This window comes from Pelodiscus sinensis, chromosome 8 (assembly GCF_049634645.1).
Source record: "Pelodiscus sinensis isolate JC-2024 chromosome 8, ASM4963464v1, whole genome shotgun sequence".
Taxonomy (NCBI): Eukaryota; Metazoa; Chordata; order Testudines; family Trionychidae; genus Pelodiscus; species Pelodiscus sinensis.
The window spans coordinates 43,239,277-43,253,896 of NC_134718.1; the positions used below are offsets into that span (position 1 = coordinate 43,239,277).

The 14,620-nt window shown below is 44.5% G+C and overlaps 1 protein-coding gene across 1 annotated transcript in view; it reads right to left on the reverse strand.

Moving 5' to 3' along the window:
* Nucleotides 1-14,620, reverse strand: part of BTAF1 (B-TFIID TATA-box binding protein associated factor 1) — a 117,882-nt gene that overhangs the window by 99,091 nt on the left and 4,171 nt on the right. The window contains exons 2-4 of the mRNA XM_014581830.3: nt 6,832-6,955; nt 3,312-3,426; nt 1,959-2,105 (exon numbers count right to left, since the gene is read on the reverse strand). Of these exons, the coding sequence (XP_014437316.1) occupies nt 1,959-2,105; nt 3,312-3,426; nt 6,832-6,955 (386 nt within the window). The remainder of the gene's footprint in view (nt 1-1,958; nt 2,106-3,311; nt 3,427-6,831; nt 6,956-14,620) is intronic.

The window sequence follows — 14,620 nt, forward strand, 5'->3', positions numbered from 1 at the left end:
GGAGACAGAGCCTGTAGTGCAGTGGGGAGGGGCTTTAACACCATAGCTGTACGCACAGGACAGGCAGGGACAGCCCCAGGGACGCCTCTCCTGCCTCTTCTCCCCCAAGCAGGAATCCAGAGCTGGTGCTCCAGCCTGCTGTGGTTGAGGCTCGAGCCACAGCACAAGCTCCCCACTGTGCGGGTAGGAGAGGTGGGACTAAGCTCCCACCCTGTGTACCATAGAAAAATCAGCTCGTGTGCCACAGGTTGCTGACCCCTACCCTAACGGTTCCTCTCTTTCACTGTGAACAAACTTCATGATCCTAGTCAGGCCTGCCGACAGGGAAAGGGTGGGAAGCAGGGACAAAGGGAGCAGTTGTCCCAGTGCCCAGCAATACAAAAAGCCCCAGGGCATTTAAATCGCTGCCAGAGCACCGCATGGTGCACTCTAGGCAACACTGAGGGCTCTGTCAACATCCAGCTTTTTCTGTGCATGAGTTAGCTTCCTTCCTTTAGCATCTGTGTGCACTCATGCCACTCCTAATGTTCAGAAAAAACTCATTAATATAGCACGCAGCTGTTACATCTTGTCCTCCTTAAAAAAAACCCAACACGCAACACTCATTAAGACGCACCTCTTTTATGATGTCTACCAAACCCAAGATGCTGACTATGGTCTACAGAGGCCTCTTTCCCCTTCCACACTCCTCATCTTACTATCTCCGATTTAAAAAACAAACCCAACAAATAAAAAAAAGTCACATCTAATAAAGCAGAACTATTTCTTCAAATTCTCTCTCATAGGGATTTAACATCTCCTACTTTGTTCTGTTTTGTTTAGATTGAAACTGTTCAGGGCAAGGATTGTCTCTTATCTACACCTGCACAACAGCTAACATAGTAGGACCTCAATCCCAAATGGTGCCTTTAGATAGTACCATAAAATGTTTATAACCATCACCACTAGTCTGTGGAACACAATGTTCATGGAGCACTTGCTGGACAGCTGGCTCATCATATGTTGCTGGCTCCTCTCCGTTATTTCCTAGTTTATCACTAACAAAGCTGAAACAGTCTCAGAGGTGTAGCCATGTTGCCTGTAACTTAAAAATACTTAAAAAAAACAAAAACACAAGAGGTCCTGTAGCATCTTAGACAGACAAAGACACACACACTTTGCCTGTGTCTGATGGTACTAAATACATATATATGTATTAGTCACTAGGGTGCTACAGGACCATTTTTTAATAAAGCTTAAAAAAAAAAAAAAAAAAAAAAAAAAAAAACCACACTTTCATGATACGGTTTTCCTGTGCAGTCAATTTCCGTGGTTGTCACATTAATACTATCTGAGAGACCTGCAATACCTCTCCAGTCACAAACTCTATTAAAATGCAATTCACCCTATGAAAACATTTGAGAATCCCAAAACCATGCTAAGGTTAAGTCAAGTCTGAGGTCACAAAAGTCATGATTTTATAAAGAAGCAGGAAAATTAAGCCTTTTTGATGTACACCAGAAATACAAAAAGATATTACAATAGACTTAGGCTAAAAATAGAAAACCTGTACATGAACAATGTGGCTGAATTACTGTTGCTGTAAAAACCTTACTTTTCCTTTTCTCTTGTCATTTTCCCTTTGAACTCAACTACAAACATCTTATTTCATTTCCCCCCCCCTGCATTTATCATAGCTCTGCTGAGACAATGACTTTTTAAAAAAAAAAAAATCCCACCAATCCCACTACTTTAGCATAGAAACTATTTTGCAAGCAGAGCTGAGTAGCAATAATTGATTCCTCCGGCCTCAACTGAGAACCCAAACCAAAACAGACAGTCTTGATTTAGCAAGTTCCTCATACCTACTTCCTAGCAGGAGAGATCTTTGATTGCCACAACCTATAATACAGTCAACACATGCACCGATTTATTTCCCAGTTATATGTGTATAGATATAAATTAAATAGAACACAAACCTGATTTATCTTCTTGGACCTCAAATTCTGCACCAGCAGACCCAAGAAGAGACGCTCCATGTTTTAACAGTCGACATATATCAAATCTATCAAAACGCAGACGATCAGTGGCAGATGAATCATCCATAGGACTTTCTGAATCAGATTCTAGATAGAAATTAAAAATGAAACTTTAAAGATAAGTCAACAGCAATGCTCTTTCACATGAGAAGCAGGGGCAAAAGGTGGGAAAGGAAGAGTTTCCTCAGAAAACAAATACAAGTATTTTAATTTGTGAGTTCAAAGGTCTCATGGAGAGAAGAATCTACATATCACAATCCATCAGAGCCAATAAAATGTGTCTAGAAATATTGCCCTCATGAAGATGCTTGTGTTTCATACCTTAGCTAGCTGTACCTATTTTGTGTGCACAAACAGATTTACAGGCCCACAAGGCTGATATGCTCACAAGTTATCAGGATTTGTGCACTTCAAACACAAACGTGGGCCTATCCAAAATCTAAGTAGTATACCAATTATTTGCTTACCTAATTTAAACAAACAAAATATTGCTCACTTACAATGTAATGTGATTTATTATTAGGAAGTCTATATACCCAAGTCAGCATTAGTACAACCTATTTTTTTCAGTTTTACAGAAGCACAAGAGTTGAGTGTATACATACCCAAAAGACAGGAGGGAGAACTGACTTGTCCAATAATTATATTCAGCATCCAGATAATAGGACCATAACAGAGTAATATATACTGGGCCAACAAATATCAGTAGAATCAAATGACTTCACTATCTCCAAAATTAGAGACAGTACATACAGACCTGGCTCTTAGTAGTTTTAGCCATACAGATTTTTTGTAGAAAAGTAACTGGAGATGTTCACAAAATATCTGGGCAAAGCAACACAATAACATCACTCCTCCTTCTACTAGGTGGGCATGTTCAGTGGTGAGTGTAAGGTGGAAAAGGGCAAGAGGAAGTGTTTGCAACAGGTTTAAAACACTCAACTCTAACAGCTTTAAGGATTAATGGAATTTTGCTATTTCATGAAGGTGTTTTATTTATCTAGAATGTGAGATGAGCAAAAAAAAAAAAAAAAAAAAAATCTAGAATGTGAGATGAGCAATCCTGATGAAATCCTAGAAGAAGCCAAATTTATGCAGAAGAATTGGTTTAACCTTTGGTTGCATTCTTTCCTTAATAAAGCAAAACCCTATTAAGAGGCTGAATATGGATTCTACCTATGTAGTGTTCAGACTGTGCTTATAAAGCAGATTGGGAAAGACTGACAAATTTTATTCTAGAATAAGTGTACAGTAGAGTTAGCATCAACTGCTTACAGTTCACTTAAAAAGCACCTTGTTTTGGTCGTGGAGTTGGATTCCACTCGGGTACATTTTTCACTATTGCTTCAACAGCCTGGCCAGCTGCAATGCGAGTATCCCAATTTGTGCTTCTTAAGTATATTAACACCTTTAAAGAAAGATTTGAAAATGAATTAGTTACCTAAACCTTGAAATAAATTTTCATTTCATGAGCATAGCGGCCATCCAATGCACTGGGTGCTGTACAAGATCAATTTATATGCAATGGGTCAAAAAACTCCATTTAAAATACAGCTTGAACATGGAAGAAACAGAATACACATTGCTTTGTCATCAATAGCACTTAGCCTGCTCATTAACCAGCACCAACTCAAACAAGTAGTTAAGACCAGTGCTTGCTCTATTTTTTTATGTCCATGTGCATAATGGACTGACTTTGTTATGTGCACCAATATGGAGATGGCATATAACATACTAAAAGTCATTCTGCACAGTGTCACAGTGTGTGGCAGGGATGGAGCCAATCAGTTGAGAGCTCTAAAGTGGGGGTTCTGGGTATAGGAGGGAGCAGAGGGATTTGGAAATACAGGAGGGGCTGTGGGTTGAGGCAGGGGGTGGAGTGTAAGAAGGGGTGATGGCTCCGAGGATGAGGGGTTTGGGATTCAAGAGAGGGCACCAGACTGGGAGGGGCTCAGGCTTGGTGGTTGGGATGCAGGAGGGGGTACAAATTCTGGGCTGGGGATTTGAGTTCAGGTAACATGCTCTGGGCTGTGAGTGTGGGCTTTTGGGATGAGGGAGTTGGAAAGCAGGAGGTGGCAGAGTTTGGGAAGGAGGGGGCTCAGGGTTGGGCAGGCAGTTGGGCTCAGGCTTACCTGGGAGGTTCTGGTCAGCAGCATTAAAGCAGGCTGCCTGGTGCCTGCCCATCCTGAGGCACCACACTGTACCCCAGAAGCAACAAGTAGGTCTGGATCCTAGCAGGGCATGAGGCTCTGCAGCGCACCATTCTTGCTCACAAATGCCAGCGAATAGGAGTGCTGATCCAGTGGTAGGGGCAATATGCAGAGCCCCATGGACCTTCCCCACCCCTCCACCCATAAATCAGACCAGCAGCTAACTGCTTCTCCACTGGCCACAGCACACATCTACCCTGGCCGGAGCAACTTCAGGGCTTGGGAAGAAGCATCTCTCCTCACCATAGCCCTGAGTCCCTACATGGGTCTCTATAGGAAACCACACAGCTTAGAGAGAACTTAGATTACGACACACGATTTTGCATCCTATCATCCTGATTCAGCTTGCTGCTTTTTAAGATCTAGACTATTTTCTCAGCTTGAGAAAGTACGCATACAATTTTTGCCCAAGGACCACCAACAGGAGACGTGACAGCACACACTTTTCTACACCAATTTATCATTATATCTTTTGGTAAACGTGGCACAGTATTCATTATTCTGGCCACTCTGATAACGGCATCAATTATGGTATACATATCCATTCAATAAGAAAAGAGCTGAGATCATTCTGTTTCCATTTGCAGTCAAATGAATATTACTTTTGGTGATTCTGGGTTTTTAACTGGATTTGTGTTTGCAAACTAAATCCATCTGGATTAAAATAAAGAAATGAACATCTTCAGTCCTTTAAAAATCAATGCTAATCATAAACCTGCTACTAATCAGTCAGCCTTGAAACATGTAGATCAGAGGTGGGCAAGAGGCCACCAGTGGGCCAGAGCCAGCCCACCAAGCCACCAGATCTGGCCCGCGGCTGCCTCGCTGGAACCCTTAAGCACAGTACAGCAGAGCAACACCCACTTTAAATGTGGCTGTTCTATTTTGGGAGTGAGAAGGGAGGCTTGGTGCTCTGCTCTGCCCCTCAGCAAAATCTCTCAGCTCCCATTGGCCAGTTTGACCAATAGCAGCAGAGATATTTTGCTGGTGGCAGGGGCAGACAATGAAGCATCCTCCTTCTCTCTCTCTCCCGGCCACTCCTTTACCGTGCCTGGAGCAGAGAGCCGTGCGGAGCAGCTTGCAACGGAAGCCTTCAAATTCCTGCAGGGATGCTGACTAGAAGCTGCCTAGGTCAGCACCTCCCAGCCACAGCCTGCCTCTGTCACCTCTCCCCTGCCCTTTCACCTCCCCAACTACAGGCAGTCCCCGGGTTACGTACAAGATAAGAACAAACCTACAGTCCCTAAGCTGAATCTGTATGTAAGTCGGAACTGGCATCCAGATTCAGCCGCTGCTGAAACTGATCAGTTTCAACGGCGGCTGAATCTGAACACCAGTTCCGACTTATATACAGATTCAACGTAAGAACCCCAGGCGTCCCCAAGTCAGCTGCTGCTGAAACTGATCAGCAGCTGATTCCAGGAAGCCCGGGGCAGAGCAGCTCGGGTGCTGCTGGGTTGGTCCAGTAGCGCGGCCGCTCCTCGGCGCTACTGGACCAACCGAGCAGCGCCCCACCTGCTCTACCACAGGCCCCGGGCTTTGCTCCATGTCTCCCTGGTCTGCTGGGCGGGTGGGGGAGACACTAGCTGCGTCCCCCCCCAGCAGACCAGGAAGACACTGAGCAAAGCAGCAGAGGACCCGGGGCCGGACCTGTGGCGCTTCCAGATCAGTGCCGCGGGTCCGGCCCGGGTCCTCCGCCGCTTTGCTCCCCGTCTCCCTGGTCTGCTGGCTCCCCCAGCAGACCAGGGAGACGGGGAGCAGCTTTTCTCGCCCCGGAGGAGGCGGGCGGCGGGACCAGGCAACCCGCCACTCCAGTCCTCCGGGGCAAGAAAATCCCCATTTGTAACTGCGGATCCGACATAAGTCGGATCCGCGTAACTCGGGGACTGCCTGTATTTGCCCCAGGCCACCACCCAAACTCTCTGTACCCCTTTCCCCCAGGTCACAACTCCCTCCCAGACCATGCACCACTCTCCAACACCCTTACCTCAGGCCAGAATCTTCTCTGGCACCCATACCCCTTCCCTGACCCTGTACCCCATTCCCCTGCCCCAAGCCATCACCCGAGCCCTCTGCACCTCCTTTACAACTCCCTATCAGACTCCACACTCCCTCCTGCACTCCAGTCTCCTACGCCAAGTTCTCTTCTGCACCCAACCTCTTCAACAGAAATGCAGCCCTTGAGTACTTGCCAAAATCTTGGAGTGACCCCCATTAAAGTTTATTGCCCAGCCCAATGTAGATCAAACTTCTGAACTACGGAGGTAACAGTAGAAAACTGATGAATCAAGTTTCTCTTTCCAGATTACAGCAAATATTGAATGAAGAATTAATCACGTCTTGAATACATAGTGAAAGCAATCTTAAGTGACAATCCCACAGTTTTAATTAGGAGATCACTTCCATTAAACAATAACTTTATCAGAGTGAAGCAAAATAGTTGTCAATTTGGGGGATTCTTTTAGATGGTCTCCTAAAAGAGGAGATTGCCAAATAACACTTCGCTGTCACATCAGAAAACAAATCTAATTTTATTCCCATTTCAATTCTCTATTTGGAAAGGATCTGATGTTACATTAAAAAAAAAAAAAATAGATGCTTACTTTAGATAAGAGATTATTCAGTTCATGGGGATGGAGTTTCACCACCTCACCAAGTTGCTGTGCAGCCGCTTTTCTTGTTACTGGTGTGGTACCAGTGTCCAATAAAATGAAGAGACGATCCAGTCTACACAGATGAAAAATGTTACATAATTATATTTGCAAGATGAGATTAAGTTGTTAATGGAATGAGACACTCACATCAAACCCTCTAGCATAGTCGTTCTCAACCTGTGGTCTGCAGACCATTGGTGGTCCAAGATGGTACTGCAGAGGGTCAGTGGAAAGTTTTAAAATAAGGATAGGGCCCACTGCGTGGGCTTGATCCTTACTTTTCTTTTCTTTTTATTTTCTCCCGGGGGGGGGGGGGGGGGGGGAGAGAGGAGGTAAAGCTGTGAAGCTTTAATAGACTGAAAAGGGATCTATATGCTTGAAAAGGTTAGGAATCACTGGTCTAGAATAGACAATTTGAGGGGGTCTGATTGCTAGGGTACTGACAAGATGCAGACCAACAATCCTGCAATTAAGGTTGGAGTAATTTTTTTGTTACTACATTCTGGAAGAATTTCCAATTGAGAACCAAAAAAAACACCATTGAACAAATCCAAAATGGAGTAAAAATCTTTCTTCACAGGAGTTACAGTTTATCCCCTTCTTTTTATAAGCCTGCAAAAAATTAAATAGGAATACACAAAATTGCAATCATGATCAAGTAGTTGCTGATTTCAAAACAGGATGGAAATTCTCTACTTAAGGATAGAATAGCTTTTAACTTCAGCAACTTATTACTAGGGGGTGTTACCCCTGCTCGCTATGCTTATCAACACCCGTCCCTCCACCCCATTTGTGGGGATAGGCAGTCCCCACAGCTCTCCAACCCCACCAGAGAGGGCTGGGCTGTAGCTGCAAGAGACTGGGTCCCTTCTCCCTCTCCACACCCCTGCCTTCCACTGCACCAGCCTGGATCCCCTCCTCCAGCCCAGGCCCTTCCCCCCCGCCCTACACTCTGTCATGGCCTAACTATAAACCACCACAACCACCTCCCCGGTCGAGGCAACGTTAGGCCCTGCTCTGCCCAGCAGGCGCAGGGTGGGGGAGGAGCTGCTGAGGCTTTATAAGCTCTGCGCTCTCCTCCTGGCTGCCAAGCACAGGGGAGGAAGGAGGCATGGCGTGGCAGCCAGCACTGGGGAAAGGGGATGATGTCACTCTGCCATCCTGCAGAAACAACTTTTTATAGGTAGGTATAGTAAGATGTAACAACACCTCATCTCACTGTTGAGATGAGAGGTGATACTACATTACTGAATTTAGACAAGATTCCAGTAAAAACAACCTTAATATTCTACATTAAAATTTGCTGAAAATGCAGAGTTATAGTCCTTATGTGAACTTCTGCCTTTCTTTTGGATGTCAGTTTTGTCATCAGTTCTCATTCTTTCCCCAGATGAGTAGTCAGATGTGTAAGCATCAAGCTCAAGAGGATCTGAGTTGTCAAAATAGAGGAGTAAAATTAACAGCACTCCAAATACTGTGAAACACAGGGCTTTCCATGTAATAAATACTTGAATTCAGGATTAGGAAACACAAAAAGACTGAACTTCATAATAATAAGTAATTTTTCGTGAAATTTTCCTACAGTAATTTTAATATGGAAGTATATTTTACTAAAATTCCTTCAGGCCTTAAAACTATCCAAATGAAACACTAAACACACTTGTTATCAATTACTATAAAATATGAAGCTCACATACATCAGCTTGTCAAGATAAGATTTCAAAATAACTATTCTCCAATTTTCTACATCCACCAAACAAACCTGTCATTTAACCCAATTTGCCTCTCCATGTATCAGCCTCTCTCCAAACTCAAAGAACGTGTTTAACCTGGTCACACCAACTTCTTGTTTCATCCTAGAAGAGGAATTCATCTTACCACTTTACAAGAAACCAGTATCATGGCCCATTCCACAAAATTCCAGAGCCTAATTCCAATCTAGATTATGGAGACTCTATTGCCTCTCTGTACTACCTAATCTTTTGTGTCCCTAATATAGGCATGATCTGTAAGCATCATCCTAAACAGGCAATGCTTACCGGTTCTGCTGAACTGGTAGGAACTGAAGCAACTCCCCGTCCACCCCAGGCAGCGGGCTCCACCAGCTCTGGGGGGCCCCACAACAGGCAGAGGTTACTCTGGCCAGCTGGAACACCCCAATCCATGGAAGGCACAGACCAGCCACTTTGCCACACATTACACGCTGGCTCCAAGGTAGCCAGCTGCAGAGCCCATAGCAAAGCCTCCTAGGGAACAGGGCTGGTAGTCCTTGCCAATTCAGTCTTCACTGCGGGCTCTGCAGTATCAAGCTTTATTCTTACTGCAAAGCCCACAGCACATAACCGCTAGTATTTTTAATGGTTACACGGCTGCCTTCATAAACGAATATTTATATCCCTAGCCTGTATAGCCAGAACTAGAACTAGATCCTGATCTCACAGCATCAGAAACACAAGTCTTTGAACCCAAAAGTTCTAGGATAACAATATTATTTTTAAGCTGCAGCACTTTTAACAAAGGAGAGCATTCTCTCTCTTCCCCCTCCAAATGAAGTCAATGGCAAAAAAAACACCAAACAAAACATCCCAACAACCCACAATTGACATCAATGGGAGGAAGATTTCAGCAGTGAGTGAAGAACTGATGTTGAAGCTAGACACAACGGCTGTGTCTACATTGGCACCCTTTTCCGGAAAAGGGATGCTAATGAGACACTTCGGAATTGCAAATGCCGCAGGGGATTTAAATATCCCCCGCGGCATTTGCACGAACATGGCTGCCGCTTTTTTCCGGCTCGGGGTTTTGCCAGAGAAAAGCGCCAGTCTAGACGGGATCTTGCGGAAAATAAGCCCTTGAAAGTAGAAATAAGGGATCTTCTGAAAAAGGGCTTATGTTAATTTTAATGTAATTGCAGTCACCCCTGCCTAAATTCAGCCACAACTTAAATAAATTCCCTTAATTTTCCACTCCTAAGTAACTGTTTGTGCAACTGTAGTGGTTGCTGACCATCTTTCCAGGAGATATCTGCATTTCAGTGATAGGAGAACAGTCATGATCCCTGTGTCAGAGGAAGAATAAAAACCCACCACCACAGCAAAAGCCACATACACACACACACTCTCCACAACCACTAACCAACAGTGGCCCCTGACTGAGAACGAGAAAGACACTCCCTACATTCCTCTCAGACTCCTTGAGGGGGCCCAGGTAAGTAGATTTTATGTACTCCAGCCCCACAGTGGGGCGCTGGAGCAACAGCATGGGATCCCCAATGCTGGGGGCCCCCCCGGAGCCTCAGGAACCGGATCCAGGCAACCCCTTGCTTTATTTTCGTTTTTTTCTAGAGAGAGGGAAAAAAAGTAAATTTTTCCTGCCAGATGATAGAATGATCCTGCTATGTGACAGAATGACATCAGTGTCAACAGGCTCTCTCAGCAAAGCAAAAGCAACCAGAGAAGAGGTAGGAGAGCATAGCAAGCAGAGGGCACAGCCCCCCTAGTATTACAGTAAAGAATTTAACTTTAAGGTAAGCCCTTTTTCACTCACTTGATAAGTTCAAGGATCTCCATTTGTTTTGCAACAGCTGATTTAAAAGTATATAAAAAAGGAGATTTAAGTGTTAAATATTTTCCTAGGTTCTGCTTTTTTTAATTCCCATATAAACACTTTCAGATAAAAGTCCACAAAGTACTCTGTTTTTGGAACTGTATGCATTTCCTTCTGTGCTTCTTTTTGTTTTTTGGAGTAGATGGCAACTTTAGTAACTTCCAAAGTGGTATTTTTTTAGAAAAATGTGTAGTAAAACAAGGATGTTAAAATGAATTTAATTAACCATGTACCTGCTGAATTTTTCAGTCCTTACAAGTGGACAGCAGTTGGCTCCTGCCTGCCCCTTTCCCCGGATACAAAGGCGGCAGCATGGGGGGAGCAAGTGGCTCCCCAGTGGCCAGCTTTTAAGCAAGCTCCCAGTGTGTACCAGGGGCCTAGGAAACCTTCATGGTTACACACAATGAGGCCGGTTACATACTTTCACATCCCTAGGTACACAAGAGTGTCAAGTGCGCACGCACACACACCCAAAGCAATCCACAGCATTCCAAAAAAAAATGTAGGGTATGTAGCTCAGCACATGTGGCAAGTAATAAATGTATTTTAGAGTAAGTGTTTAGCATTCACCTTTAAAAAAAAAAAACTTAAAATATTGATAGTGCCACAAATACATCCACTATACATGCTTCTTAGAATAACCCATTGTAATGTCTACTAGGGATGTTAAATATAGTTTAATCAACTAATTTACTGTCTGGAAATGGGTGACAGGAGAGGGATCACGTGAGGATTACCTGTTGTGTTCCCTCAATTACCAGTGGCATCTGGTATTGGCCACTGTCGGCAGACAGGATACTGGGCTAGATGGACCTTTGGTCTTCAAAGAGAAACTGCAGAGCTACAATTCACTTGCAAATTTAATACTATCAATTTAGGATTAAACAAAGACTGTGAATGGCTAGCCAACTACAAAAGCAGTTTCTCCTCTCTTGGGTTATATCTACATTTCATCCCTCTTGCAAAAAAGCCTATGCAAATGAAACACCGATTAGCATACTGCTGTGCTTCATTTGCATAGTTAATTAGGGGCCCTTTTTGTGCAAGAGCCATTCTTCCTGAAAAAATGAGGAAGAATGGCTCTTGTGCAGGGGGGGGGGGGGAGGGTTGTGCAAAAAGGAGCTGTGTAGACAGCTCTTTTTTGCACAAAAGCCTCGAGCAAAAACAGCCCCCAATTAATTATGCAAATGAAACAGTGATATGCTAATCTACACTTCATTTGCATAGGCTTTTGCACAAGAGGGATGCAGTGTAGATGTAGGCTTGGTGTTCACACCTCCACATCAGCTGCTAGAAGTGGGCCACATCCTCCCTGACTGAATTGACCTCGTTATCTCTGGCCTTCCTCTTGATTGGTATTCTTCTTTTCATGTGCCTGTATATTTATAACGGTCTCTGGAATTTCCACTACATGCATCTGATGAAGTGGATTTTTGCCCACGAAAGCTTATGCGCCAATAAATCGGTTAGTCTATAAGGTGCCACTGGACTTTTTAAGGATAGTAAAACTACTTGAGTAAACAAGAAGTTATTGTATGGGTAAAAGCTGCAGAATTAAGCTCTAAAATTAAGTACATTAAAAGAAAGTGACAGAACATGAAAAGAGGGATGGGGGAGGAGGGAGAAGTCAAAAAACAAACAGGAAGGGAGTATTACTTAAGGGCAATCACACATCTCACAATGGAAAGAAGAAAAAGAACATCTCAAGAGCTTAGTGTATTTCTTGACTAGCAAGAATAAAGACTACAGAAAAGAAATGTATTTGCTTTAGGGGATATATATGAAGAGATGAAGAGTAACTGCCTGGTTCATAATTCTGGCAACCTGAATCCTCTTCTCCAGTGTTGTAATAAACAATGTCTAGTTCTAACAAACAAGATGATACCTTTAGATGCAAAAACACTCAACAACTCCAAAAATGCTACCATCTATTACAATATGCAATGTAGTTGACAAAGAAAAAAAACCTGATCCTTCAACTGTAAATGCAAGTCAAATTTCATTATTTACACACCAATTTCTAGCTCAAGTAGCCTCTTCAGAACTACATGAAGGAAACTTATGACCAATTAAATTGCAAAAATGATGAGCAATAAAAAAAAGCAATAAAATGGCATAACAGTCATTAGAACAGGGCTTCAAAAAAATTAACACCTAGTAGCCCAAGACTGATACAAAAAGACACACCAGCAAGACCTATAGGCAACATCTTAAACTCAGCATTCTCTGGTCTGGCAACATCTGTGGTCCATAGGACCATGGACGCTCCTGGAGCAGAGACCCCGGGAGCCTAAGGGCAGGAGGGACAGCTGGGGCTGGGAAAAATAGGGTCAGCAATGAGCTGCAGGCAGCAGCACAGGACCGGAGATGGAGCCCCCCGTAGCCTGCAACAGCACAGGGCTAGGGCTGGAGTTCTCTGGCAGCCCTATGACAGCGCCAGGCTGACATCTCCTGACAGTCCCAGAAGTGCAGGGACAGAGCCCCACAGCAGCTCCCTGGAGCATGGAATCAGAGCCCCGTGACAGTCCCTGGAAGCACGGTGCTGAGACCGTAGTCCCTGGGCAGTCCATGTAAGCAGCCCTGCAGCAGCCCCTGGGAATGGGGGCTAGGCCAAAGTCCTGCAGCAGCATGCAGCCAAAGTTCCCTGGCAGCCTCCAGAAATATGTGGCTGGAGCCCACACAGAAGCCCCCTGGAGGGGGGGTCTGGGACCAAAACCCCACGGCATCCACTATAAGCACAGGGCTGGGCAGAGCCCCATGGCAAAAGCTGAAGCCTGTGCCACTCAGGGAACTGGCAGCAACTAGCCAAGAAACCCAGCCAGTCAAAAGATTGATATGACAATCTAAAGTTTCACATCTTCTTGCTGCTATGGTGGGGGTGGTAGAAGTAGTACCACTGCTACTGACTGGCACTAGCCTCCAGAAGTTGGTGAAAGGATAGAGCAATCTTCCTCAACCTCCATTATTAAGGTTCTAATCTTAATCTACTGGCGTGCTTGCTTATGGTGCTAAAAAGTCTCAGGGGGGTAGCTGTGTTAGTCTAACTTTAAAAGTGAGTAGTCCTGTGGCACCTTAGAGACTAACAAAAACATATATAGTATCTATTAATGAGCGTCCAGCCAGGTTCAAATGTTCCCCTACACTCATGCCTATTGTGCTGTTGATCTTTCAAAAGCAGCAAGGATAGTACAATCAAACTGACAAGATTCAGATCAGTATCACTGTTACTTAAGAGCTTGGAGTATTGATGAAACTAGCAAGAATCACACTGATATCACCAATACCTACCAGGTTTCTAAATGGCAAATAAATCTGACCCCAGTATGTCAATTCCACTCTACTACTGTTTCTACTTGGGAAAGCTAAGAGTAGCAATAATAATGAAATTGCATGCAGACTTAAGATCCAGCAGGGGTCATTTTTCCACAACTCATATAGATGAAAAATCTTTCTTGTTGCAAAAAAGTCAACTTTTAACTTCGAAATCAGGTTCGGCAAAGGTTTCTGCCAGGGTGGTTAAGCACTAGAATAAATTAGAATCTCCACTGGAAATTTTTAAGAACAGCTTAGAAAAACATCTGCCAGGGATGGTCTAGATCAGTCCTGGGCAAAATACGGCCTGTGGTCTGGATCCAGTCTGCCAAGCCACCAGATTCATCCCATGGATGCAGTGGGGAACCCCAGGAAAGCTCCCCTGCTAGCCCCACATACTGTTCAGAAAAGTGGCCGCCAGGCCATTTCTCTTTCAAAACTGTGATCCTGCACAGGAAGTGGAAGGCTTCAGGTGCTGTCTCCACCCCCAGCACAATCCCAATGGCCCATTTCTGGCCAGCGGGAGATGCCGGTTTCATAAAAGACCATGCCCCCTCCCCTCTGGCTCAATTATTCACACAAGCACATGGCCATGCAGCTTGCACAGGCACAGGGTGGGTAGGAAGGTAGGCTGGCTGAGAAATGTTTTAAGCTCCACAAGCATTTAGCTCTGCAGGTAGGAAGGCTGGTTGGGCTGCTAGCTGGTAAGTCTCCTGGCCAGAGCCTGCCTGTGGCACCCAAGCCCCCCCCCCCTTCTGCAACCCTCTGTCCCTCTCCTGCATCCAGACCCCTCCCAGATCTGGCACCCCAATCTCCTGCC